The 27,596-nt window shown below is 38.4% G+C and overlaps 1 protein-coding gene across 7 annotated transcripts in view; it reads left to right on the plus strand.

Annotated features, from left to right (window-relative positions):
* BBX (BBX high mobility group box domain containing) overlaps positions 1-27,596 on the plus strand; it is a 282,183-nt gene that overhangs the window by 207,603 nt on the left and 46,984 nt on the right. For all 7 annotated transcript variants that reach the window (XM_042955358.1, XM_042955354.1, XM_042955353.1 and 4 more), the window contains 3 exons: positions 9,881-9,961; positions 13,067-13,141; positions 21,897-21,977. In XM_042955358.1, coding sequence (XP_042811292.1) covers positions 9,881-9,961; positions 13,067-13,141; positions 21,897-21,977 — 237 coding nt within the window. The remainder of the gene's footprint in view (positions 1-9,880; positions 9,962-13,066; positions 13,142-21,896; positions 21,978-27,596) is intronic.

The raw sequence follows: 27,596 nt of genomic DNA on the forward strand, positions 1-27,596 counted from the left end.
ACCGACTGCGCCACCCAGGCGCCCCTCAATTGTGGTAACTTTTCTGACAAGTAAAAGGGATGAAATTTGTATTTACAGTTATTTTTCACATAAATGATTAGCTCTCTACTTCCTTTATATCCAGAGCACATTGAAATGCATTAAGTAACTTTTTTAAGTGTTTGTCATTAATTTATGGATGAGGAAAGAAAATAGATATATTAACAGGAAAGACACTAAGGAGTGACCCGTGGCTCAGAATGCCGGACTAAGCTTGTCTGCATTGAGATCCAGTGAAATGTAAGCATAGAAGTCTCATTAGGAAATAATCCTGTAAGAGGGAAGGAAACGGAAAAGGATGGTACCAGTGAATATGAGATTTAAGCAAACATATTTAAATCAGAAACCAAACCCAAGTTGTTTTAGCAATAAAACACAATATAATGATCAGCTGAAAATAGGCCTACAAAGGGCTGCAGAGGAGCCCATCTGTTCAACATCAAAGTAACATTCACATTAGGAGCACCTGGGTGGCTCAGTCAGTTAAGCATCTGACTTCCACTCAGGTCATGATCTCGGGTTCTTGTGTTCGAACCTCACATCAGGCTCTGGAGCCTTCTTCGGATACTGTGTCTTCCTCTCTCTCTCTCAAAATAAAATTAACATTTAAAAAAAAGTAACATTCACATCAGACTCTGGGAAGAGCTAAAGAGAAGGCAGTTACATAAAGAGAGTTAAACCCTTACATTTTATATCAGGGAGTTATTATCTAAAGATGAAAATGCAATAAATAAAGTTTATAATGATTATTTGATCTAGAGTTTGTAGAAGTGATCTCCAGGACTAAAAATCTTCTATACTTTTTTATATTTGTTACTTTAATAAAAATGCAAAGCTGAATTAAATTACAAAATAAAGGCAGAGAGTGCTGCATTTCAGAGAGTGTGAAAGGGACTGTTAGTCAACACATTATATATAGAACAGCTTGGATTAGTATTGGAAAAGACAACACTCAGTATTGGACCTAAGTCAGCGCCAAAAAGTCAGAAAGTCATCTTAACTAGAACGGAAGGGATAGTTTGGGGAGTAATGGAAAATTTTAAAAGTGAGGCACGATAATCATAGCTGATAAAAAGGTTTGAAGGCATCATTATCTTTTTAGTTGTAACTGAAGGCAGACTTTTTTTTTTAACATTTATTCATTTTTGAGAGACAGAGCGTGAGTGGGGGAGGGGCAGAGAGAGAAGGAGACAGAATCTGAAGCAGGCTCCAGGCTCTGAGCTGTCAGCACAGAGCCGGACTGGGGCTCCAACCTACAATTGGTAAGATCATGACCTGAGCCGAAGTCAGACACTTAACCCCAGGCAGACTTTCAAATGTGTGGGAAATGTATTAGATTTTAGGTCTGTGATTTTATTTTATTTAAAAAAAATGTTTATTTATTTTGAGAGAGAGCGGGTGCGTGAACTGAGAAGGGGCAGAGAGAGAGAGGGAGAGAGAGAATCCCAAGCAGGCTCCAGGCTGCCAGCACAGAGATCTATGCGGGGCTCAGTCCTAAGAACCGTGAAATCATGACCTGAAATCAAGAGTCGGAGCCTCAACCGACTGAGCCACCCAGGCGCCCCTAGCTCTGTGATTTTAGAAAGCCTAGTTCTTTTGTTAGAAGTGTAAAGTTCTGATCAAGCCACTTTTTTCTTTGCCTTCCATCCTGTAAAATGGAACTAATAATAATACCCACTTACCTCTAACCCTCAAGACATCTATGAAGATTAATGAAATAAAACCTGTAAGGTAGTTTTAACTCTGAAAACGCCTGAAAAGCATTACTGCAGGCCCCTAATATTATCACCCTATGTTATTCTAGGCCTTTCATACTTAACTTGAAAGTTTAAGTTATGTCGTGCATCGCTCCTACAGGATGTTGTGTGCGTTACCAACAGCGCATGCATATACGCATGCACACATGCAGGTGTGTGCGCACACATGCAGTTCTTTGTCCATTGAAAACTTGTAGGAAAGTGCAGTTGTAATTTACTCTCTATCACTAGGTGCTCAAGAAGGAGACAACTTTTTAATACCTGGGAAGAAACACTGTGTAGGAAGTATGACTTCAGCAGAGTAGCTGAGTTAGCATGGAAGTTAGTGGAGGAGATGCTAGCAAATGATGGTACACCCCCATTATGAAGGGACTGTACAGGTCACACGTAAGAATTGAACAGTGTAGGAACTGTGTGCCATCTTTGCACACATTCAGTCCTATGACAGTTATTTGCCTATGCTTACTTTGTGCCAGTCACGTCAGGAAACAAACCCAGACACAAGTCTCTGCCCTCATGGAACTAATGATATAAAAAGATACAGGGGCTTATTCTTCACATGGTATTTCTGGCTTCAGAGGAAATCTGAGTGATTTTTTTGATCACCATCTGCCTGTTCAAAAGTAAAACAGTTTATCCAAATTTCTATATGATTGAACTTTGAAAATATTCAATAGATTTTGCTTCATGTTTGTAATATCAATCTCTCACTTCCTCCAAGGAGCCCTTCCTGATTTGTTGAGCCAGATTTGATTCCTCTCGTTCCTGATAATTGCTCTGCCAGTGTTAATGCATTATAGCTCTTGATTATATTTAGTTATATTCTTTATTATAAACTCTATAATAAAATTCTTAAAAAAAATTTTTTTTCTCATTGTATTCTATGTTTAAGTCTTGATTCATCAGAAGACTTCAAACAACTGAGATAGGAGCAAAGATAGGATTTAAACTGCAGGACTCCTTGCTTGCAGAGTAGTTACAAAACTATCACTTACTGAGCACTTCCTTCATTCCTGGTACTGTTCTTAAATGCATTACTTAAGAGTAACTCTTGATCTTCACAACAATCCTGTGAGTTAAGTCTTGCTTCACAAGTAAATATTAAACCATTAAATGAGGAAGTGGAAGCAGAAGGGCTAAATAACCTGCTCAGAGTTGTGCAACTTGAAGTGCAGAACTGAGATCTGAACCCAGGAGGACTGGCTTCATGCAGGATATGGGGCCTTCAGCCCCCCACCCACCTGACCTTCGCTCAGGCCACTTCTGCTGTGGTGTCCTGTGCTGGACCTTTACAGGGGTATTTCAGGAATGCTTTCTGGCCCAGGCACTATGCTAAGCACTTAGGCTGATTATCTCATTTCACTCCCAACAAGCCCTTTGAGGTTGGTGTATTATTCTTATTCCCATTTCATAAATGAGGAAACTAGGCTAGAGAGGTTAAATAGCCTCTCCAAGATCGTAGAGCCAGGAAGTCACAGTGCTAGGATTTACATTATGTGTAAGGTTTCTGGTCAACAGTAGGCTATTAGTAATTAAGGTTTTGTGGAGTCAGAAGTTACACATGGATTTTTGACTCCTGTTGGCCCCCCTAACCCTCGTGTTATTCAAGGATCAAGTGTATTTGTAAAGTGAATGAAAGATTATGTCCATGTTTTAAACACTGTGAGTTTTAAGTTTTTAAAACCTATAGATTTCGATAAAATTGAAAGTTCTCACCTGTCTTTATTATAATTTCTGACATCAGTGAAGTAGGCGAAATTATTTTCATACCTGTTGGTACATTTGAGCTTGTTTGATATGTGCCTTCCTTAGGCTGCTAATTAGACTATTCCACTATACTTAGATGCATTGAATTCCACAACCCCCCCAACTCTTACCCCTTCCCATCAAAGCTTTTATTCCCTTCTCACAGTTTCATAGCTTCTAAACCTATCTGATGAGGAAATACACTATATTTAAATTTTACATTAAATAGCAAATGGGCTTTTTGAGCTTGCTTTCTCTTCTTTCTTTCTTTCTTTCTTTCTTTCTTTCTTTCTTTCTTGTTTAAGTCACTGTTCACTGCCCATTTTGGCTGGAACTGTTGTCCGGTCTCTCTTTCTTTCCTTCCTTCTTTCTCTTTCTTTCTTTCTCTCTCTCTTTCTTTCTTTCTTTATTTCTTTCTTTCCTTCTTTCTTTCTGTGTTTCTTTCTGTCTTTCTGTCTTTCCTCCCTCCCTTCCTTCCTGCCTTCCTTCCTTCCTTCCTTCCTTCCTTCCTTCCTTCCTTCCTGGTTAAGTCACTGTTCACTGCCCATTTTGCCCAGCCTCTTCCATATGTCAGCAGTGTGGGCTTGAGGCCCAAAGAAGCATCTACCCTTGCTGAGTTCCCAGGCCACACTGCTCAAGACAGTGATGAAACTGCATGGGCTCTTTAGTCTCCCAGAGGTGGTAGGAAAGGGTGGTGGGGAAGGTGGGCTGCAAGTGAGCTGGGATAGAAAGAGGAGGATGCAGAACACGAGGATAAAAGGGAAGGGCGGTTGTGGGCACTGTGCTGTTGAGAGCATGTTTTTATACACTGCTGCATTCTGGTTTCACATTGTCCGTGGAAGAAGGCAGAGTAGTACTGTTAACTACATTATCATGTGAAGAAATTGAGGCAGGAGAGATGCTGCTGTCTCAGTTGCTATGGCAGTGATTTGTAGAAGTGGCCCGGAGTCTGTTCCGGACTCCATAGTAGTGCTCTGTCACATGGCTTATAATGATAGGAGAACTTCACTCAATGGTGCTGGATGAATACTCTGGTAGCCCTGGTGCCCTGAGTGAAACCACAGACTTATTCTTCCTTTCAGCCACATGACGTGTACTCTCAATTTTGGGAGCGTGCAGGTCTATGCGTTGTTATCTGGTTATGCTCCCCAAGGTAACCCAGTGTTCTTCTCAGCTGTGGCTCATTCCTGAGATCAGCTCGCCAGGTGCAGTGCTTCACTACTCAGGTTCTCTTTAACCTAATTTAGGTTTAATTAAGAGTGGCTTTATTTTAATCCTCAAAAACGTTTTGAAGGGACTAACTTGGATGTAATATGCTTACATTTAATTCACCTGTGTTTAAGCTCAAGTCCATTTCAGAGCTTCATTTAACATCTCATATTAAATGCAAATTAAATGATCACTCAGGTACTCTGTTATAGAATACTTGGCCAAAGAAAGCCTCCAATTGTAGGAAAGACTGGGTCATGCTGAATGAGGGCGAGAATCAGATCACTGGCCCTTGGCATCACAAGGGATCTTTATACTTAAACTCTGAAATGGAATCCTCTACTCACAAACCCTCTCCTGTAGAAGACAACCCCCTACACCCCACCCCCAAACCTTTCTTCTTCAAATTCCCTCTTTCAGTGAAAGGCTTTGTCCGACCCTTTCCCTCAGCCCTGACATCTTTCCAGGCAATTACTGGGGCCTGGCAAATACCATCTCTGATTTAATTGGAACCCCACATCTCAGCTAGTTTATTTTTTTAACCTTCTAATTGGTCTTCTGCCTCCAGTCACTTCCCAGCCAAGGTCATCCTGCACTCCACTGACAGAATTATCTAACTATGTATCTCTCATCATGCTGCTCCACTGAGTGAAAACTTTGGCTGGTTCCCCAATGCCTTCAGCCTAATTTTCAAACTTTGTAACATGGAATTCAAATTTCTCTCAGTTCGATTCATCTCCCACTACACTCCCAGGCTTCTACTCTTCATCCATACTGAGAAAGTCATTGTTTCGCAAACACACAGGGCACCTGCCTCCATACTTTTCCTTCTGCTGTTGTCACATCATTTCCGCAATTCTGGTGCTTCTTCTTGGGATATCTCACACATTACTATCTTGACTTCTCCCTGTCCCAGAAGGAGTGAAGGCTGCTTCTCTGTGGCAGTTCACCAGTGTGCACGTACCTCTTAACTGTGTAGCTGCCCCCTGTACTTGGATCACAAGCCACATTCCCTTAGTTACCATTTTATTCCCTATCATGTAATGTGTACTAGCGGAATGTAAGCTGCTTAAAAGCAGTCAGCAGTCTTTGTGGCTGGCACATCGTAGGTTTTTATTGTGTATTTGTTGAAGGAGTGACTATCAACAAATGTTTGGATTAGCAAGGGAAGAAATGTATGGTTCAGGTAGAACCGGTGCACTTACCCCTTTTGTTGACCATATGTGTGCATCAGAATCCCACTGTGTGTAGCTGTGGTCTTGTGCCTTGTGAAGTGGGAACAGGCTCTTGCTAATATCTAGCTTTCCAAAGCACTTACAGTGCATCTAACTGGTGTGATCTTGTTTTATATCGGGAGGCTGGATCACATTTCTGTATCTACTGGTTTCACAATATGAAGTATACTTATGGAAGAAGATACTACTTTGTTGTAATTCTTCATTTGCTAATAATTCCCCTTTCTTAGTTATTAAGAATTATAGCTAAATCATAGAGAAGATTGAATTTAAGAGAAGTTAACAAAATTTTGCTTTTAAAAATCCCATTAGCTGTTTCTTTCTTGGGCAGATAGCTACACCTAGTGGCTTTGTGGATTATTTCAGAGACTCTAGGAACAACTTTTTGGGCATTTTTTTCTCCCTTTATTTAACCTCTGCTTATTTGGTATCTTTTATTTCCTTTTAATTGGTGAAAAGATATTTTTAACTCTCTTTTATTCTGTTATTTTTAGAAGGTAAGTTGATTCTAGCATAGGAATGGAGATAGAGGAATTGATGTTTGTCCATAAAAAGCATGTCCCATGTCATAAGTAGAGTACTGTAAATACGAATAGCAAGGCAATTAGGCCCAGGACCCTCTGATACTTAAATAGGAGCCTTTTGTGCAAAGTACTCTCTTTCTGTTATGTGGATATTTCCCAGATTTCTTTGCCAGATGTGTATATTAATCAGTATATGCACAAATATACACACTTGCATTAGATGCCGTATTTATCAAGCACACAAGAATAAATTCTACCCACATACATTTTCCGTGTCATTCTACCATATTTATATTTTGAGATTTTTGATGGAAATATGCCTAGCATGTATCACACACATTTCTGCCTTTTAATCAAGGCTATGTTTTATAATTATCCTTATCTTGACAACTTAGAACCATAGTTAATAAATATTAATTGCTGCAGTGAACTGAAGCCTTCAGGAGACACTTAGAGACTCTTTGCTCTAATTTCTTTTAGATAGACTACAGTGCTTTACAAAACATTTGTGTCTATTCTTTACAGTTTTTCTGTCTTCTCCTTGTGTCTCTTTGCTACTGGTATTGTTTCTTTTGCAACTCTCCTTCTTTTGCAATTCTATTTCTATTTCTCCTACTCCTGTCCCCTTCTGAATTGTGTCTTCTAATTCTGCTGTGGACTAGAGAGGCAACTAACCACATAGCTTAGTAGTAACTCAATTCTCCTGGCTCCTACTTTTGTGCCCGTACACTAGCCTGAAAATATATACTAAATCCACAGTGCTTTAAAGTCAAGAGTAACTAATGCCTTAAACTCATGAATAAAATTAAGAGTAACTAGATTTTGAGATATTGTCCACTAGAGTAAGTTGCATAGCCTTAGAGATTCTGTTACTACTATTTTAGCCATTGGTCAGTCTTTGTTGTGTGATTCCTGGCCAGGTCACTGAGTTCTTTGTATCCATACACACACAGAATTAAGTCAGAGTATTCGTTGTACATTTAGTATGCATCAGGTACATGGTGGGCACAAACTTGCATCTGTAGACTTCTTTGATAGCATAGCACAATTGATACAACATTCAGGATTACAGTGCCTTGATAATTATTTACATTTGAATTCTCTATTCAAATTTGTTTAAGAGTGTCCATAATAATGATTTGCAGAGGTTCTCACTTAACTTTAAAACTTTGTGACTTATGTAATTATGGCCAGATAATTTATAAACAGAACTTGAAGAGAAAGTTGACTCTTCTTTTTACAGCTCGTATGATCTCTAAGCCACAGGGTATCTAATCTCCTCACGAATGGTACCTGCATGCAGTGTAGCTACCCTAAATCTATTAGATTCCAAATATCTTTCGAAAATTCTGTCACCTGTGTAACCTATATTATTAAATTTTAAGACTCTTTATAATCTTAATTTAGTCCTAGGTTGATTTTAAATAAAATTTTGATTATTTACCAAGATATCTAGGAGCTAGACTTAAAGGATTTCTTTATAAACCAAGAGAGTATTGATTTTTTTTCATCATTCCTAAATAAAACTATTTTTTGTCCAAGTATTCTTTTCAATGAAGAAATTCTTTGTGACCAGTAATTTCGGGATTCATTGGCTTTCTTTTTGATGCATTTTTTGTCTCCTTGACTTCAAATTCTTGGGGAGTAGGACTGGGCCATTTGGCATACAATTTGTCAAATAGTCAAGTGGCAGTGAGAGAGCCAGGCTTTGGCATCCAGACCAGAGGTGGAAAATTAACAAAAGGTTCTGCACTCTTCTCTGGAGTTTAATATCATTAGAAGAAGGTGACCATTACTCTTTCAAATCCAAAGGTGACAAATAAAATTTCAAATGCTGGTTCCTGCCTGGTGACCTGTGACACTATTTGAGAAACACATCTTCAGTATCTAATGAAGAGCTTCATTGAGAGACTCCATTTTTAGAAACGTAATCTGGGTGACTGTCAGGTGTTTCCACAGGATTCAACCACCTAACATAATCACATGCTGCTATTAAAATACATTGGAAAAGGTTTGATAACACAGGAAAAATAATGTATTGTTTAAAGAAGAGCATTCATTAACTGTATTACAGTACCTCATTTTAGTTGAAAAATTATCTTATACAATTAGAAGAATATATATGAGTATTGACAGTGCTTATCTTTTGTAGATAGCATTGCAGATGATTTTTTTCTGTATTTTTTTTCAGATTTGCAACAATGAACTTGGATTATTTTATTGTCCGCAACATGTTATTAAAAACTATTTTTAACTTGTTTTGCCTCTATAGTGAAAGAAACTTTTCCCCTAAGGTTTCCTAACATTGTCATTTAGAAAAGGGGGAGAGGGTACACTGATTTAGAATTTAGAAGACGTGTCAACTTTAATTTATTCAAAAAATACTTGTTGACATTGTGAGCAGGCAGTGTTGAGGATTCTTTATTAAACTAGGGCCCCAGGAGAAGATGGACAATAAACAAATATTTATGTCTTGTGATAAGTGCTAAAGATAGAGAATAAAGGGACTACTGAATGTTGCGGAGGGGAGGTGTCTTTTATTTTTCTGGTCCTAAGTTTCTTAATCTGTAAAAAGGGTCAGATCAGAAGAATAACAATATCCTTCTCTCAACATTCCGTGACTTTCCTGACTTTTGAATTACACTTGGCTTCCTAAGCAATTATATCACCCAAATACAGAAATAGGTCCTTTTTAGCAATGCGATAAAAGAGGAAGTGTGTGTCTGGACAAGAGTACTGAATAAATAGCAAAAAAAATTTTTTTAATCCAGTGGTATTTCTATAACTTATTAATAATAAAGATGGCAAGTGAAGATTGCAGAACATTAAATGTGTGTGTAGTGAGTAGTGCAAAAGAAAACATGTTTTGAAAGAAATTACTCTTAGGTAAGTAGTAACTTTTCTGTGATTAACATTTGTGTATAGACACACGAACACCTAGAAAACAATTTGACTTTAGTTTTGCTTTCCCAGAAGGTTTATATCATCAAATCTCATTTGCATTTTCATGCAGTTAGGTGATATAAAATATTGGGGAAACAAACAACATGAAAGAAGTAGAGTTTTTTTGGAGTTGGTGGCAGAAAGCCAAAAGATAAAATGGACATCATTGGAGAAATTCTCTTTGATGAATATGAACTTTTCTAAAATGCATTGTCTTGTCCATCTCCTGTTTTACTGCATTTAGCTGTTGGATAGCACCTTGTATAAAACTTTGCAGACTAGAACTACTTTTTTGTCATAGTTCGCCTCAAATTAGGGGAATGAAAACTTCTTTCCTCAAATAGGAATGATATAGGTGGCACTTGTCATCTCTTGTCTTCCAGAAACTATTCCTGTGATGCCTCACACCATCTTTTCTTTGTTTCAGATATCCTCTGGCAGTTGTAGGCAGGATGTTTCAGAATCCCCTGAATTGCGTCAGAAATCACCATTATTTCAGTTTGCTGAGGTAATATGTTACAATTTATACTTAATGAGATTATATTGTGAGCTTAAATTTAGGTTGATGGCAGTAACTTAAAGCAATGAAGAATTCTCCTTAGCTCAATTAACCATAGATAGGAAAACAGAATCAAATTTTGGAACTCCACAGTCTGTCAATTAAGGAATAACTTTATGTTTATAGAAGCTTCTCATTAAGTCGTAGTAAATATTACATTTAAACCGCATCACTAATTTTTATTCATGGATAATAAAGTTAAGAATACAATTAAACTATTGTTAGAACTTAGTCATTTATTAGCTGTTAATTTATCAGTTGTTAAATCAGAAGATGGAATCAACTCATGGTTATTGGCTATGCATTCCTTTCTTTTAAGAAAAAGAAAGTGCACTTTGCTCTTATTTGAAACTTTAGCATGCTGTTGGCATTTTTCAAGGTCTTATGTCTTGTGTCAAACTTGTTTGATTCCCTATGTTTCCAATGTTGCTTCAGAGATGATGTAGAAAAGCACATTGTCCTTACAATCAAATGTATAAAGTTAAGACAACTTCCCCAAATATCTTCATTTGCCCTAGAACTCAGTACGGAGCCATCATTGATTAATTTTTTCTAAACCTTAAAGTGGTTTTCCCTTGATCGTTTGAATTGTCTTTTACTAGACCTTCTCTTGCACTGTCATCCTTCCTAACATATGCCATTGTGTTAGGTGTTGTCCAAAGAGAACATATTTTTAGTTTCAGATTCTTTTCTTCTCTAGTGCCTTTTCCTGGTGGATCTCAACATTTCTTTGGCAAAACTACAATTCACAAAGGCAGAGGCCATTCCTTTTGAGACATTGTTTATAATATACATAAATGCCTTGCTAATACACCAGAATGTTATTGTACATATTTGCTCACATGATATTCCTTACCTATCACTTTCCTTTCTATATGTTTGAGATACGCTGTGTGAATTCCAATTGTTTTATATATTATTTCCTCAAGAATTTAAGGTTACAGAGGATTCACTCTGCACTCAACTTTTAAACAGTAGTTATAGACATGTTAAATAATGTTGGTCTCAATTTTGAAAACATAGATGCATGGCCAGTGATCCCTGAATCTAAAGATCTAATGAAAACCCTAAAATTTCACATGAAATTTTGTATTGACATATGCTCATTTTTGTGGGCTCTATAGCATACCTAAGAGATCCCTGACTCTGTTGATTTATAGAAAGGGTCCCTATTCCTAATCTGATATTTCTTCAGGAACTCCCTATTCATGTCATTGACTGAGTGTCTCTATCCCAATAATAATTTATAAAGAAATTCCCTTGTTTAGAAACTTGTGAAATGCCTTTCAAAAATCTAAGGGGTTGATGTCAGTGGTTTCTCCATTTCCTTCATTGTCTTATTTAATTTTCAAAGAAATATAGGCTAGGCAATTTCCCTTACATAAACTGACTATTTTCTTTAACTTTTATAGAGGGTTGATAGGATTGAAAAGTGCTCTCTGAAGTTAGACCTACTCAATTCATAATTCCCAGGACTTCAGGAAAGTCCTTGTGGACTCATACATGCAGTCTGTCACACTTGAACATGTTTTTCGTTTGAAATGATACATTTCATGATTTGACCAAGAAGCATACAATTTTTCCTTCAAATGTCTTTAAAACACTTGGTTAAATTTTATTCACTCACAATGATGGTTTTATATCTACTTTATTAAATAGGATCTGGATCTTTTTTTCTTTTTACTGATGTTTATTCTAAAGATGCTTCTATGTCTGATTATAGTGGCATTAAAATTTTCTTAATGGCCTCAGCAGTGAATAAAGTCAGTAATTCCATCAGTCTCTTTACTAATTCTTTCTCATCCCTAAACATTACTTTGATACTGTATCACCAACTGCCTCCATGGTTTTTCTAACCAGCTTAATTTAATTAAGATGAAAAAAATTGACTTCTCTGGTTGAAGGATTATAATTAAGGTGCATTTTATTGCTTAGTAAGTACCCTTTGATGGAGTTCATGAGCACAGTTAATTGAAGAACAATACTTTTATGGGACTGGGAATGGGCTGAATTCATAATGCCTAAGCTTTTTGCTCTTGTGACTCACTTTCACCCTATTTTGTAGCTGGATGGAAGTATTGTTCACTTTGGAACCAAAATTAGTAACTGACATTGTTCTCAAAAGATCTTTGAGAAGTACTTCCAAGGGCCATCAGAGCAAACTTAATAAGGCTACCATATACCAAGTGGAAAAGAAAGGTCTCCCAGTTGAATCAAGTATAGTATGGCAGAGTCCTCCATCCACTGTCCGATGCCTGTAGAGTGAGAGGAAGAGGGAGAAAGAGAGTTGTGTGTGTGTGTGTGTGTGTGTGTGTGTGTGTGTGTGTGTGTGAGAGAGAGAGAGTGCGCACACGCACGCATGCACATGCATGGTGTTAAAAAGAAATGCTGTTCCTCTTCAGTGAATAATTTATTGGGTGCTGGTACTATGCCAGGCAGTGTATTCTGTAGCTTGTTTTCTTTTCACTGTAATCCTGTAAAATGGGGATTATTCTCTTCATCATCATTGTCAGTTTACAGTTGGGAAAAATAAGTCTTAGAAGGATTAGCTGAACTGCCCAAGGTCATGCAGCTAGGGAGCAGCAAGCTAAGATTCAGTCCCAGATACCCTGAGCCACATCCATATGCTTCTCAAACACTGTTTCCCAGCTGCCTCTAAGCAGAGAACAGCTTGGGGGGAGTGGTGTAGGAAAGAGAGTGACTGACTTTCCTGCAGCTTCCAGCTTTTAATAATATTTTAAAAAATATATTGAAATAAAGCATTTCATCTCAACGCTTCAGCAACAGCAATGTTGCTGTTTGCAACATACCTGGTACCCTACAAGAGACATGGCAAATGAGCCAGTCGTGGTCTTTTGTTCTTCCAGTCATCTGTTTTTAGACACATGGCCTTTGTCTTCCTTTATCATTTATACTGTTCTTCTAAAAGGCATTAAGGGTGATGATTCATGTCTTAATCTTTATCAGTGTGTACAGTGGAAATACATGGCTGAATCTATTAGTCTGATATGGGAAAATGTCCTTGTGCATTAAAGATTACTTGTTTCCTTTCAGATATCTTCAAGTACGTCTCACCCTGATGCTTCTTCAAAGCAGTGTCAAGCCTCAGCCTTGTTTCAGTTTGCAGAGGTATGACCTCTTTTTTTTGTTGTTGTTGTTAATGATTATTGGGCTCAGAAACTTACTGAGCTCAGGAAATATTAGAATAGAGTTTTAATAACATATAGCGAACTTTAGGCATGCCTTTCGCCATTACGAACATAATGCATGTAAGGGAATACTTCATGCTTTTTGCTGCCTTTGCTATAATCATAGATCAGCTCCATATTTTGTATTCATTTTATAAACATTCATTAAGGAGTTCATTTAGAATAGACCCTTTCCACTAATTCATTTATTTAATTTTACCTTGTTTTTATTTTAAAAGCTTGAAAAAAACTGCTGTCCACGTGAAGGCCTTAGGATTCCAATTTATTAAATTTTTCCAGTAGTGACATTAGATGCTGTAATTTATGAATAACTCACAGTGAATGCAGTGGTGAATACAACCTGTTAAATCATTGGCACTTAGCTTTCTATGTGATGTAGCTTTAGCCAGCGTTTTTATTAGTGTTTAATCCCAGGCTTAGATCAGGTCAGCTCTTACAGGATCTCAGATTTCTTTGGTTTGTCAGCCAGAGAGAGAGCACACACTAGAGAGTGCTTACTTAGTGTGAAGAGGCACATCGGATATGCTTGATTTTACCACAAAAGCCCTGGCCTCAACCATATGCTGCTCATTCCTAATGAGCCTGTATGACAAATAATAAAATGCAGATTGATCGTGAAAATAATATGGTGTCTGCTTTCGGTCTTTCCCCTCTTTCCTCTTTTATTAATTCCAACCAAAAATACATATCCTAAACTAAGCAGTTTTTTAAAGGGTTGAGAGAAAATGACAAGCAGGACTGTTCTGTTTAATATTGATGTATTGAATCACTTTGATTCATTTGAATAAAGAGTGCTGCATAAATGAAATGTAAAATGATATCCTTTTGGCAAGAGAAAACTCAGCATCTTACTTTGAAAATGAGGAAAAATTACTTTCAGCTTTTACATTAAAAAAAGAAATCCTGCTTCCTCTTGGGACACTTATCTCAACCACTGTGACTTTATACCACCAGTTGGCCTGCTTATCTGTTAGGCTTCTCTGACACAGTATTTGCTTTCGTTGTTGAGGGCTATTCTATCTATCTATTCTATCCTATCTATCTATTCTATCTATTCTATCTATTCTACTGGTAACGAAAATATCATGATGCTACTACCATTTATGAAGAACAATTTGCTTGATGAATCTGAATAAATTAGGATTTTATTATAATTTTTCATTATGATAAGCAGACTGTTATTTCCAGTCTGGGGAAATCGTTTTGTTTACTTTCTTGCTTTCCTTCAGTTGTTGGCATCCATTTATTTGATACGAATACTTTTTTTAAGAGTTAAAAAAAAATTGTGGTAGTGACTAAATTTGTTTTTAATTTTGATGCCCGAGCCAGTCCCATGAAACTTTTTAGAAATATTTTCCTCAAAACAGAATGTATTTGCCATATATTCTGTTTGATTAAATTTTACACTCTCTAGCAGGAATATAGTGGCTCATCTTTGACACACCTGACAATGCATTAACCACCAAGAGTATTCAGCTTCATTTAAAATGTCAGTATGGGATATCACAGCTGGTGTTTCCAACAGTTATCTTCACTCAGAACGTGATTGTTATTTAAGTGAAACTATTATCATATTTATGAGGAGTTCCCTGAAGCCCTGGGCAGCTTTGAGGAACCAGTTTGCTGATGTAACAGGGGCTGTCCTGTGCTTCTGGAGAATGAGATCCCAGCCTCTCTTAAAATAGTCCTTGCTACTCAGTATGCTCACTCCTTAAAGCATGAGAAGTTTTTTTCTTTTTTAATATTTTTTTTAATGTTTATTTTTGAGAGAGATAGAGCACGAGCAGAGGAGGAGCTGAGAGAGAGGGAGACACAGAATCAGAAGCAGGCTCCAGACTCTGAGCTGTCAGCACAAAGCCCAATGCAGGGCTCTAACTCACGAGCCCTGAGTTCATGACCTGAGCGGAAGTCAGAGGCTTAACCGACTGAGCTACCCAGGTGCCCCAAGAAGGGTTGGTTTGTTTGTTTTCCAAGAAAGAAAAGAAACTTTTCTCTCTTGGGAGTTGTGCAGGGATATGTTTGCAGATTTCACTCCTCTGCTCAGTAGCATCAGGAGACATAAAAAGTGTTAATTTGAAAATGATTAGAGTTACTGCAAGACCTCATAAGAGAGGAAGGCATGCATGGTGGCAAAATCAAAATATTTTGCCCTAGAATCAAATGCAATTCCCTCTGTCAATCAGTATATTATTTTTGCTAGTTATATTTTGCTTAGATTGATAATATTAACACTTTTCATTCCTAAGTAAATTAAATTATTGCGTGCTTGTTTATTAATTGTAACTGTTATATATGATTATACAAGAGAAGCACACGGTTCCCTAAGGATATGTAACTTCTCTGGTCAGTTGCCTCAGCAGGCCCAAGAGAACCCTAAGTTTCAATCTCTGACATCTTATGATCTGACCACATTGTTGGCCTCATTTGAGGCTGGTTTAATTCAAAGCTTAACAAGATCTAACTACATAAACTAATAAAATTATCTACTAAAATCTGCTATGAGCACAGGTATTGCAGAAGAAATAGAATAGGTTACAATTACTAACTGTAATCGTATCCCTAAAACTTTTATAATTACTTTGTATAACACTCATCACCTTTGAGAAAACATAAAGACTCTTGAATTCTTGTTTTAATTAGTCTACAGCAGAGGTTCTCAAACTTTAAAATGCATCAGAGTTCCCTCAGAGGCTTGTTCAAACAGATTGCTGGGCTCCACTCCCAGGGCTCTGATTTATTAAGTCTGGGGGCAGGGGTGGGGAAAGGTGCCTGGCAATTTGCATTTCTAACAAATTTCCTGTTAGAAAACCGCAGTTCAAGGTCACTGCTCTGTAGTTTGTAACTGTTACCGTGAGTTATCGAATCGCCATTGTTGAGGCACTTCCTAGTATGTCTGGAACCTCATAGGGAAAGGGTGAATTGAAAAGGGGATGGACATGTAATGGAAATCTACTCAATGGCCCACTTACAGCCCCACCTCTTTTCAGAGGGATTTCCATCCTATTATGTGCACTTAGAGAAAAATGGGGTTTATGTGATTTAGGAAACAACTTACTCCTTAAAACTGTTTAGCTTTGTGATGTTATTTTAAGGTCAGGTAGGCAAAATGCTTAGAGACCATTCCTGCTAATTTGATTTACAAACATTCATAACTTTGAGAAGAGATTAGTTAGATCTTCTCTTGGCAGTGGGTCATTTATTGTGTCAAATAATTATCCTAGGAACACATTGTTTAAGAAACCGTAAGCCCTGGGCAGTTCTTTAAGTTGAAGTTGTTTTTTCTTTCACACTAAGTCCTGGGTTTCTGCCTTGCAGGCTTAGAAGGATGTTTTTCTTTCTTAATCAAGTCTGATAGTTTCAAAACTCGTTGAAGTGAACCTGCATGGAGTCATGAAACTGAATAAAGAACATTTTGTTTGTAGATTCCCCACGAAAGCTTACGTTTTAAGAAAAATATACCTGCTTTGCAAGATCTAGGAAGAAATACAGAGTGTAAAGCCTGTTCACCGCCACCCCCCTCCATTTCAGCCTGTCTCCATTCCTTGCTGATACCCCTAATTCATCTGTGTTCACCTTGGCCCATCTGAAGAGCCATCACTCTGTTTCCTGGCTCTGATCCATTACATTGGTCAGAATGAGTTTCCTATCTGCATCTTCTGTTGTTTACAGGTAGAGTGACACATCCATCACATTTTAGATCTCATTTACTGAAGACTAATGACCACATGTAATGCCAGAAGGGAGCTATTGTTTTCTATCATTTAACAGGTCTGGAAGCCATGACCAACCAGTTCACATACTCTCTTTTCCGTTGTGTGGCTGACTCTTACACCTACAATATATCTTTGCATTGAAATATATTTACTTTGAAGACAGAGAACTAATCTAGATGATTTAGACCAATAAATTTGGACATTAAAACTTCCCTTACAAGGTATTTACTTTGCCAATATAAATACAGCCATAATCTCCTCAAATTTAAAGCAATGCCACAATTGGATAGATGCAATAGGTGCAAATTTAAAGCATTCATTTTCATGATGGACTGTTCAATATGTTACAGAATATTACACTCGACAAAAACTGCATACTCACACTGCAGCTAATCAGTGTGAAAGTATCACGTGTTTTTATTGGAAGCATTAATATTTCTTTTAAGGTAAGAAAGACCAATCTTCCCGTGTTGTTCATTTGGGTTTTTAAAATTTTTTTTATTCATTCAATAATTATCAGTCATTTCCTCCCAGACTACAGTGTTTTATGATACCCCTCATAACTCCAGAACACTTCCTCCATTACCTATTTTACTCTTAATCTTTACTACCTGTTTCCATGGTATGCTTCCCTACCTCAGGCAGCTGTAAAATTAACAGTTTAACATCCAGGGTGATCATTTTTCTTAGCACATTTGCTCTGCGTCTTGTGCTATTACACGCACTCTGTTTATCAGAACAGTACATGCTGCCAAAGGGGAGACTATGGAGTTAACAGATTGGCAAGCACCATCTAATTTGAGGAAAATAAAAAGCAAAGCCAGGAATGTACTATGCAGTATGGCCCACTAGGGTCCCCTACCCATAAGTATAACATAACCTGCCCTTCCTCCACTAGCCGACCAGACTTTGAAGAACATATTACTGTGTTGTTCATACTTGAAAGGATGCGTAAGTCTCTTAAATAGGAAAACAATGGGGGAAATGAACAGTGGTATAAACAGTGGTATAACAAATCAGCATTGTACAAGCTCTAACAAAGCTATCAGAAGAGATCAAATTACTCAAAGAAATGTATAAATAAAAAGAGAGAAGGCCCTAAGACAAAACCCTGAAGAAAAGCATTTAAGGGGTCACCAGAGAAAGGAGAGCCAGCAGAGAACAACAAGGAGTGGCTTGGGGGATAAGAGGGAAATAAGACAGACCCTCCAGTAATGGAAGTCCAGAGAAGAGTTTCCCAAAAAAAAAAGGTTAGTCATATCAAACGTTGCCAAGAAATCAAGATAAGGACCAGCCACAGATGTTAACATATGTCTAAAAATTAAGAAGCCCAAAGATGCTTTTAGAAAGCATATCTCCCTGGGAATGCAAGCTGGTACAGCCACTCTGGAAAACTGTATGGAGGCTCCTCAAAAAACTAAAAATAGAACTACCCTGCGACCCAGCAGTTGCACTACTAGGCATTTATCCACGGGATACAAGTGTGCTGTTTCGAAGGGACACATGTACCCCTGTGTTTATAGCAGCACTATCAACAATAGCCAAAGTATGGAAAGAGCCCAAATGTCCACTGATGGATGAATGGATAAAGAAGATGTGGCATATATATATATATATATATACAATGGAGTATTACTCGGCAGTCAAAAAGAATGACATCTTGCCATTTGCAACTATGTGGATGGAACCGGAGGGTATTATGCTAAGTGAAATTAGCCAGAGAAAGCAAAAATTATATTACTTCATTCATATGAGGACTTTAAGAGACAAAACAGATGAACATAAGGGAAGGGAAACAAAAAGAATATAAAAACAGGGAGGGGGACAAAACAGAAGAGACTCATAAATATGGGGAACAAACTGAGGGTTACCGGAGGGGTTGTGGGAAGGGGGATGAGCTAAATGGGTAAGGGACACTAAGGAATCTACCGAAATCATTGTTGTACTGTATGCTAACTAATTTGGATGTAAATTTTAAAAAATAAAAACATTTAAAGAATAAAATAAAAAGAAAGCATATCTCCCCACAGTCATTCCAGGAAAACCATACTGGTTGGTAATTATAGAAATGTTGGGCTACTGGGGCGCCTGGGTGGCTCAGTCAGTTGGACTTCTGGCTTCAGCTCAGGTCATGATCTCATGGTTGGTGAGTTGGAGCCCCATGTTGGGCTCTGTGCTGACAGCTCAGAGCCTGGAGCCTGCTTTGGATTCTGTGTCTCCTTCTCTCTCTCTCTCTGCCCCTCCCTCACTCACTCTCTGTCTCTCACAAATGAATAAACATTAAAAAAAAATTAACAAAAAAAGAAATGTTGGGCTGCTAAAGTACATTGACCCTCCCCCTACACAAGCTCCTTTGGAAATCTTTCTTATACCTACAGATAGGTCAAAGTCCTCCCATGGGTGATGAGGGAACTAGTTCTTACTAGACATAAGTAGTAGTTCCTTTTGAAAGGTAAAGAACCATTCTAGTTCTCTACTTAGACAACTGTGCATTATCTCAAATGGCAGATAATGCATCCACACAGTCCGAAGTTCTTCATTGAGCCCCACAGTCTTCCGTGCACAGGGTGTGTGGTAGTGAACAAATACTTAGTGTCGAGGAGCATAAACCTACAACAAAAGGAACAGCAGAGGGAGTCAGTGTAAGAACTAGAACCAGTCCGCATTGTGGCTGTGTGGTGTGGGATTACCCAGCCTGTCCTCTAGTGATTCTTAAGAGTGTCATGTGATTATGTGATAAATTTAATATTCTACGAATTACTAAATTTCATGATTATCCTTTAACATTGCAATTTTAGTGTGTAACTAATTTTTGGACTATACTAAGAGAGCTTTATGTTTATTCAAGTTACTGTTGATAAATTCTTGTTGATAATCATTGTACCACTTATTGAGAACACAATATGGGCTCGGCACTGTGCCAGACTCTTCACTGACATAAAATCTAATCTTGACAACAATAATATGGGACAGGTATTATTGTTTCTGTTTTGAAGATGAGGTAGATGAGACTCAATTTGCTTAAGTTGACAGAGCAAAAAGTAATGAAGGTGTGTATGACACAAAAGTCATGTTCTTTCTTTTATACAGCCTGGGTTCGAGACGCTGGCAATTCTGTATGTTTAGTACTTCATTCCCTCAAGTAATTGGGAGGTGGTGATTATGTGTCCATTTCTCTTAGTTCAGTGATAAGGTGATTTATTAAATTCATCTTGTCTAGAAAAAGTAGAAGTGGCATACATCAGAGAAAAATTAGGTAGAAGAAAAGATTCCAGACTTAGAAAGATTGAGCCCCATTTAGTTAATTTTCTTTAAAAAGAAAAGTGGTTTGGCGGTGCCTGGGTACCTCAGTCAGTTGGTTGAGGTCATGATCTCACAGTTTTGGTTTGTGAGTTCGAGCCTCACATCAGGCTTTCTGCTGTCAGTGCAGAGCCCACTTCGGATCCTCTGTCCCCCTCTCTCTGGCCCTCCAACACTTGTGTGTGCTTTCTCAAAAATAAATAAAACATAAAAATTTAGTTGGGATAAATTGGAAAGAACTGTTAAAAATGATAGTACCTAGGAAGAAAAAGTGCCTAAAATTTCCATAAACTAAATTCTTCTAAATGGCCCAGGTAGCTTGTTAAACATTTTCCTCGACAAAAGCCTCCCGTTCAGCCGGTATTCTAGGAAGAATTCCATTCAGCAGCAAGCTCCCAGTCTCTCCCAGAGCTGATGGCTCCACAGAATCCCCTGTGGGACTTGGGGTCACCTGTGAGGATACACTCAGCAGGCAGGAGTGCCTGCTAAACTGAACTGAGAAATACTTCTATCTTAAACTGAGGAAGAATTCAGAATCATGAGGAATATGAAATGCTTAAGCCATAGCTAGCTGCTGTAATGACAGAACTTCTCCAGGAAGAAGAATATTTGTAAAGATCCTTAAGAATGTATGTTCTCAGCTTTTTTTTTTTACTGAGTTAGGCTAGAAGTTGAAAATGAAGTTTTCATATAAAAATGAGAAAGGACATTGCAGTTCGTTGTTATCAGTGCCTGGCCACTGTTTGGCCAAATTTGCAAAAGAACATGCAGTTGATACAATGTTGGATATGTTGTGCCTCAGCATAGGCCTTAACTGTATAACTTATTTAGATTTGTGGTCTTGATTTTCAATCTTTGTGTGTACTTTAGAGTATTCTCTCAAAGCCAGGGCTAGTGTTTTCTGTAAAATTCTTGGCTTCCCCAGTTCCTATCGTATTGCCTACGACATTTATATTGGATTCTTAAAAAAATATTTGTTGAGGGACACCTGGGTGGCTCAGTCGGTTAAGTACCTGACTCCGGCTCAGGTCATGATCTCGCCATTCCTGAGTTCGAGCCCCGCATCAGGTCCTGTGCTGGCAGCTCAGAGCCTGGAACCTGTTTCAGATTCTGTGTTTCCCTCTCTGTTTCTGCTCCTCCCCCACTCTGTGCTCGCTCGCTCTCTCTCTCTCTCTCTCTCAAAAATAAATAAACATTAAAAATAATTATATAAAAAAAATATTTGTTGACTAATGATGCTATCTTTCCCAAATAATTTTAGAGATCCTAAATATATTCCTTAAAAAAATTAGTCACTTCGATGCATACAAAATGACTCTAAATCCCTCATATTTGGTCAGTTGATGAGTTGGTGTTTATATGGAAATGGAAATGCAAATCTTGTTTTAAGTGGTAGAGTTTAAAGCCTGGAGTGTACAAGACAATACTCCTGTCATTAAACAGCTGTCCAAGCCACACCTGGTTTTTGTTACTGTTTTTGATGTTGTTTACCAAAGTTGGTTTCAAAATTATAATTCCAAGTATGACATCTTTAAAGTTACTTGGTACTTGGGAACAATGATGTTCTCGTAAACTAAAGAAAGTTCCTGAATGTGTATGAATGAGAAGCAAAGATTCTGATGACACAATTAATATCCTTTATGTGAATTATTTTCAATACAGATTTCTTCAAACACTTCGCAGCTGGGTGGTGCAGAACCTGTGAAACGCTATGGAAAATCTGCACTCTTTCAACTGGCAGAGGCAAGTTTCTAAGAGTATATGGAGATAAGATCTGCAGAGGTGGAAAAAGTTCATAATAACAATGTTCTTTAAACTGTACCCTATCCCCTGTGACCATAAAGTGTGTTGTTATATCTCATTTTCAACCATGGGAGGTAAAAAAGGAGTTTTGCTACTAAAAGTCATTAAGCATTGGAAAAGGGTACTCAAGAAAATGACACAATCTTTTTCCACAGGTTAGTATTGTCAAATAAGGTCAGTTTTTGTCTCAGACTGGTGATGTAAGTCTAGCCTAAACCCAGAAGAATGGCCTGGGTCATTTTTCTCTTCTCTGATTCTCTTATAGTGTCTATAAATTCCTAGAAGACACTACTTTTAAACTAGGTCATCGATGTTTAAATTTGGGGGTGTTTTTTTAGTGAAGAACTCAAATGACTCCAAATCTGGTTTTGTAACACCTATCGGCTGTACATTTGTTGTGAAATGGATATAAAATGCTGCTGTTCCTTTGGTAAATGTGCTTTCATAAATCTGTGAGGGCCAGAACCCTCACTTGGTGGGGGATGGGTTGGCAAGAAAGGTGCCAGAAGCAGTTGTTGCTGGGGTGGGCACCTACCATGCTTGCCTCCGCCTACCTGTGACCGCTCTGCCTTTCTTTTGTGAAAGAAACGTCGTCAGTGCTGGGGACACTGCAGTAGCCGTTTTCTCTTTTGGTGAGACAAATTAGGAGGTACAAGATGGGTGACCAGAAATCTCTTACATTAAACTTTTTCTTTTCTCTCATTTTTCTGGCTTCCTTCCAATGAGTTCCTTCTGAGTTGTTTTTTTTTTTTTTTTCATTTTATGTGAGTGATACCTTCTTTTTATAAATCCTTTGTAGTTTGTTAAATTTAATGGGGCAGCCTATCTTCTAAATTTTATGGTAGCTTATATCATTAAAATCTAGGAGTTCTAAACATGTTTAAATTAAGCTTTTAATGTCTACCCATCTCCACATTAGAAATAGAAAAACACAAAGGTCAAAGGCCTAAGACAGTAAAGAAGTATATTAACAGTGGGACACATGAACCCTTTGTTGTCTGACATTAAGCTGACATGCTTCTTATAGGACAAAATCAGATGCAGATAGAGGTCTCCAAATGACTAGAAAACTTCCAGAGACCATAGGGAATAGTTTAAAAAGAACTGAGTGAGTCAGTGGCAAGTACTACTTCAGATAGAACTGAAATGATAATGACCTGGCAACACGTATGCCTTTGGAGTTAGAGCAAACAAATCTTAGTAAACAGAGGCACTACGAGGTATGAATTTATCTGGTATTTTTAAGACCCTATAGATTGGCAAGACAATGTTTTTGAAAGAAGTGATTATTTTTCTTGAATAATAAGAATGTGTGGCCCTCTCTGCATTTCCTGGTGTGTGTATGTGTGTGCACACGCATGTGCACTTTCATATTCATATATCTTCATGAAACAGTTTTATATTTGAAATGTATGGACCTTTGAGGTACTTTAGTATGGAGGGTGCAAGAGATGATTTTTGTCTTCTCATTTTCTTTCTTTCACATAACAGTTATATAAAAAAAAAGGATTCCCTATTAAATCAGAGCTCATTAAAAAGAACATTCTTCTAATTTGTAGGGATGCATCCCAAATATGAAACAGATGCTATGGTTTAACAGATGTTTGAATGCTGGTATCATAATTTTAAAGGGGTAAAATGACTGCAATAAGCCTATTCCAATTATAGCAAATCAGCTTATACTCAGACTTAGTTTCTTATAACATCCGAGTAAAAATATATGCTTTTGATAAAACAGGGTCGCTAAAAAATAGTTTACCAAGAAAATCCTCTCACATTATTATTTGCACCACATGAATATGATGCCATAATGCTAATAGACTGTGTTTTAGAATAACATTCTAAATCCTACCCAGTTTCTAATTAAACATAAATATATGCACAATGGATTAATCAGCATCTCCAAATAATCACCAATAGAAATATGCTTCCTCAATTTTTTTATTCCATGTATATTTGATATTCATTTTTCTTAAACTGCATATAATATTTAATTATTTCGGGTGCCTCTTCAAATAAGTATAACAGGATACAGAGGAAGATTTTTCCTCTTGCCCAGAATTGGTGCTACTGTCTGAACTATGAAAGAACAGCTTTAAATTTATGCATTTCAAAAGGAAATCTGCCAGGAAGCCATCTTCAATTTGGGCCAGATCCTTCTCTTGGGATTTCTAAAGAGATGGTCCAATCCAGCTACTATCCCACGTACCCCTCCGGGGGTTCTCTCATTCCTATCCCAGCCCGTAAGTCGTCAGTGCGCAGGTGGCTATCAAAAACTCTCCAGTCATCTGGAATATTTTGATTTTCCTCCCTGTCCTGAAGAGAGAAGGAAGGAATTGCTTTTCACTCTTCATCCCTGCTCCCTGTCAAACAAAGTGAAGGCAGCTCTAAGAGAAAATTTGTTCCCAATTGGGGTGTATCTGTAAGAGGTGTCTTCTCATTCTTTGGTGAGAAGCTAGAAGTGTTTTAGACATAGACTTATTGCTGTGCCCTTCACCTGTCTGACCAGGTGAGAAAAGAGCTGGAGGAAGTTGGCAGCAAGGAGAGGTTTGGAATACCCTGCTGTACTCTCTGTTTTGGTATTGTGAAAATGCATGAGTTTCCACAGGTCATGTGACCAAATAGAAAATAGTTCAGTGTGATCAGGCAAGAGGCCGTGGGACAGTCATGGCGGGGGGGGGGGGGGGGGAGGGGGTTGCAGAGAGCAAGCCTGGGGCAGCCTCTCTCGTTAGGAAATACGCACTTAGAGACAGCTTCGCTCAGGACACTGAAGAGCTCCCACAGGTAGGAATGATGTTCAGTCAGTTTCCACCAGTACAGCTATCCTGGTACTAACATTACCAAGCACTTCCCATCGTTAGTAAAAGGACCCAAACCCCCTAGCACCCTTGCTGCAATTTCCCCAGCATCCCTGGGCTCCCCTGATCCTTCCAGCAACTGGAGGACACTGCAAGGGGTCTGCAGGACCTGTTCCAGCCCCTGGACCACATCCCTTCTGATCAGTTTGCATCCCTGCCTCTTAAATAATTTGTATATCATCCCTGCCCTTGGCATCCCGTGACAAGGTCATTCAGTCTTTTGTAGTGTTAGCAGGAACAGATAGAAAAAGACAGGCATAACCATGGGCAGTGAGTTTTGCCTCCACTATTGCTTCTCCCGTTTTTTACAGAAGCTTTAGAACTCGTGAAGGGAAGGGCCAGCAACCAGCCCAGGAACTAACCTCTCCCCCTACCCCACCTCTATTCCTACAAGCTGACACAAGGGGAGAGCTGAATAGTAGACCTCCCAAAAGTATAGGGGCTGTTGCTTGCAAGAAGTGTCTTCTTGGTGAGAAGCAAGAAATATTTTAGGCATGTTCTTATTGCTGTGCCCTACACCCACGTGAGCCGGCAAAAAGAAAATTGGAGGAAGTTGGCAACAGACACAAAGAGACTTGGGTTGGCCTGCACTCTTGGTTTTGGCATTGTTTTATTTCTTTGGACCCCGTAGCCAGGAGATGCCCTGGGGAAGGCCCTGCTTCAGGCATTTGATTGGCATTTTAAGCTGGGTGGATTTTTAATAGCTGAGAGGGACCTGACAATTCTGGGATCTGTTCCAGGTATTTTTCAGGAATCCACTCCAGCTAAGAACGGAGTTAGTATAGTGCTGCTGAGGTCAGGGAATTGAGAAAAAAAATACAGTCCTCTATGTTTGAACCTCCATGAGGTTTGTACTGTTCAGTTAATCAGTTGTTTAATTGGTGCAGGTACTATAATGTGTTTCCTTTCATTTTGAAATTAATTAGGTCAGATCATGCAAAGAGTTGCAAAGCATCTCCCCGGAGATGATTGTGTATTATAGCTGCTATATAGTTGGAGGACACACAGACACATCTTTCCCTGTATATTTTAGGAAAGAAAATTCTACACTTAAAAGATCTCTGGTATCAAAATTGCCTAGTATAATAAAATACACAGTTGATTCATTTATTCCAATAAGCGGTAATTATTAAGGGTCCATTCCATGTCCATAACCGTGAGGCTGCTAAAGTTACCTGCATATGGATGTACGAATACTGTTTCTTGTGATAGGGTAAGCTGGGAACCTGCTTGTGAACTTCCTAAGGTCAGTGGTATGAGCACACTCTGCCTCCGGGTGCGGTTTTGGTGTTGGAGAGTTGCCATGAGACGCCGAAGCATATGCCTAAAAATATTATTCTTTGGTTTTACTCTTCTTTTTCTGAAATAATTTTATGTGTTCTTTAAAATAGAGTTTAAATTTTAATAGCAGAAAATCAGTTGTATTACCTAACTTAAGATAATAATGACTTTAATTCTCTGCTATGTGGTAGGCACTTTCCTAAGTATTTTATATGTACTCATTGAATTTTCACACACATACTCTGAGATAGGTATTATCACCGTTCCTCTTGTATACATTAGGAAACAAAAGGGGAGAGAGGTTTTGTGACTTGCCTAAGGTCATGTGGACAGGAAGTTGGAGCCTCAGTAGAAACCCAGGCAATCTGTCTCCACACCCAGGCTCTTCCACACTGGGCTGTTCTGTCTCCTTGTTTTAGATGAATGTAAAAGACTCTGCAAGTTGCTTGTTATAGGACTTTGCGTATTATAGAAGGCTCTATGGAAGACAGCTTACTCCTACACATATATGTGTATGGCTGAATAAGATGACAGATTTTTCCAGACTGCTGTCAAAGAAATGGAGCTGATATTTCCTTTTTAAAAAGTGTCTGTACTTTTGAAACTGCCAAGATACATCTTACACCCTTAAATAAGTAAGTGCCTGTTTGTGAATATACTTTGGAAGATATTGAGAGGAAATTATGGAGTAGGACTCCTGTCCTCCAAGAACTTCTTCTCCAGTTGCAGAGAGATAAGACACAAAAAGTTAAGGGATGAGAAATAAGTGTGCAAATGGTTTCACAGGGAACCATGCGGTGAAATGACAAGGCTCTACTTGTGTCGAATGATATACAAAGTGAATTTGTGAAGACAAGAAAGGGAGAATTAATACTAGCAGGAGTGCCATGGGGACCCAGCACAGAGAGCACGAAGACGGTTCTTGATGAAAGACTTGTTTAGAAACTGGGGTTGAAACTAGCAGCCTCTGGGCCACGTTTAACTTGCAGAAATGCTTTTTCGGGGGCACCCAATTTGTTGACCTGTATTATATTCTACATTTCAATTAGTGGCTAATATTTTAAAAGTGGAGATTTCAAATAAATGTCTGACTTCTCATGAAAATGTAGACAATCTAGAGACACTGATCCAATCTTCCCACATGAGAACGATTGGTCAGAGCCGATAGTGCCTTCCCCCTTAAAGACACCATCACTGTGCTCTCCTTTCCCTCCGGAGCCCTGGCTCTGAGGCCAGCAGCCCCTGCCAGCATCCACCTACCCTCGTGCACCTCCCCCTTTTATACCCGCACACAGTGCAGATTGTGACCTGCATAATCAAATGGAGAGATGAGAGAGATACAGCAAAGGGATAAAGGGGTAGAGGCAGGAGGCATGAGGTAGGCGGATGATGAGATCAGACGGGCAGGAGTAGTGGGCTG

The sequence above is a fragment of the Panthera leo genome, chromosome C2, assembly GCF_018350215.1.
Source record: "Panthera leo isolate Ple1 chromosome C2, P.leo_Ple1_pat1.1, whole genome shotgun sequence".
Taxonomy (NCBI): Eukaryota; Metazoa; Chordata; class Mammalia; order Carnivora; family Felidae; genus Panthera; species Panthera leo.